Raw genomic sequence first — 1939 nt, 5'->3', positions numbered from 1 at the left:
TATCTAGGTTAATGATTGCCTCTTCGATTGGTGGTTCTCTATTTAATACCTCCTGAAAATGTTCTTTCCACCTCTTTGACACCTCTTCTTGTTTTGTAATTCTTGTTCCGTCTTTTCCTTTTACAGTTGAAGACGAATTTATTTGGTATGATCCTATGAGAGATTTTGTAATTTTGTATGATGTACATAGATCCCCTCTGTTGGCTGCTTTTTCCGCTTGTTCTTCAACGAATTGTTGTTTATCTTCTTTCACACTCTTCTTCACTTGTTTATTCTTCCGTTTATACGTTTTATCTCTCATAAAGTTTTCCTTTCTTGAGAGAATTTTTTGTTTCAATTTCTTTCTCTCTTCGATAAAATTCCATGATTTTGGTGTCACCCATGTTTTCCATGCTTTTTTCTTTTCCCCTAGGACCAAACTGCTTGTCTCTGTAAAAGCCTGTTTAAATTGTGTCCAGCCACTCTCAATGTCCTCAGTCGGAGGCTCTTCTAGTACCTCGAAACTATTCTTGAGATTGATTTCAAAGATGTTTCTGGTGACTGGGTCTCTCAGTCTCTGCGTGTTAAAGAGAATTTCTGGCTCTTTGTTTTACGTTTCACGTAATTTTAATTTGATTTGGCTTGCCAGTAAGTGATGATCACTTCCCACATCAGCACCTCTTCTTGCCTTGACACCTTGAAGGGATGTCCTCCATTTTCTATTTATTGTGATGTGGTCAATCTGATTTTTTGTTTTCCCAGTTGGAGAAACCCATGTTTCTTTATGGATGTCCTTATGTTTGAAGATTAAGTCGTTCTCCATGCAGAAATCTGCAAATTTCTCTCCATTGTCATTCTTTTGCCCTAGGACCAAACTGCTTGTCTCTGTAAAAGCCTGTTTAAATTGTGTCCAGCCACTCTCAATGTCCTCAGTTGGTAGCTCTTCTAGTACCTTGAAACTATTCTTGAGATTGATTTCAAAGATGTTTCTTGTGACTGGGTCTCTCAGTCTCTGAGTGTTAAAGAGAATTTCTGGCTCTTTGTTTTACGTTTTACGTAATTTTAATTTGATTTGGCTTGCCAGTAAGTGATGATCACTTCCCATATCAGCACCTCTTCTTGCCTTGACACCTTGAAGGGATGTCCTCCATTTTCTATTTATTGTGATGTGGTCAATCTGATTTTTTGTTTTCCCAGTTGGAGAAACCCATGTTTCTTTATGGATGTCCATATGTTTGAAGATTAAGTCGTTCTCCATGCAGAAATCTGCAAATCTCTCTCCATTGTCATTCATCATTTTGCCAAGACCTTCCTTTCCCGTCACCCTCTCTCTCCCTGTGTTATTTATTCCTATTTTTGCGTTCATATCTCCCATAACTACCATTACATCATCCTTTGGGGTTTTCCTCACGGTTTCTTTGTCTTCATCGCAGTGGTCCTCAGTTGGTGCATAACATTGGATAATGGTCAATTTTGTATATTTAAAGTTGAATCTTGCTCGTATAATTCTTGCATTTATAGGCTCCCAGTCTATCAGTGTCTTTGTTATTTTCTTGTTGATTATTAGAGCTACTCCCCCGTAATGTCCGCTTTCCTGTCCTGAAAAGCATATTGTTGCACCACTTGCATGTCTAATCATTCCTTATCCATTCCATCTACATTCACTTATCCCTAGAATTTCCATGTTATATTTTTCCATTTCTCGTATAACCTGGTTTGTTTTTCAAGCTTCGTACATTGTTCTAACATTCCAGCATCCTAAAAAAAGTTTTGGCTTAGGTGTTCTTCCGGTCTGAAACTTCCTTACGGCTTTCATTCCAGCCCCTCATTAGCGGTAGATTATTACCAACCCTCCTTCGTTCACCCAAGTCTTCAATTTGAATGTTCTCATTTGTTACTGTTTCTGTAGCAAAAATCTTTTTCCGTGGTAGCGGCGCTAACGCTACGCACAACCTTCTCA

At 38.4% G+C, this 1939-nt stretch overlaps 1 protein-coding gene across 1 annotated transcript in view; it reads right to left on the bottom strand.

The window, feature by feature from the left end:
• Window positions 1–1618, bottom strand: part of LOC117107507 — a 2035-nt gene extending 417 nt beyond the window's left edge. Inside the window, exons 1-3 of the mRNA XM_033249202.1 lie at window positions 1103–1618; window positions 668–991; window positions 72–556 (exon numbers count right to left, since the gene is read on the bottom strand). Of these exons, the coding sequence (XP_033105093.1) occupies window positions 72–556; window positions 668–991; window positions 1103–1618 (1325 nt within the window). The remainder of the gene's footprint in view (window positions 1–71; window positions 557–667; window positions 992–1102) is intronic.
• Window positions 1619–1939: the final 321 nt, after the last annotated feature.

The sequence above is a fragment of the Anneissia japonica genome, unplaced genomic scaffold, assembly GCF_011630105.1.
Source record: "Anneissia japonica isolate Jap-2015-1 unplaced genomic scaffold, ASM1163010v1 scaffold1813_len188347_cov109, whole genome shotgun sequence".
NCBI classification, from domain to species: Eukaryota; Metazoa; Echinodermata; class Crinoidea; order Comatulida; family Comatulidae; genus Anneissia; species Anneissia japonica.
This window is presented reverse-complemented; position numbering and strand designations above follow the sequence as displayed.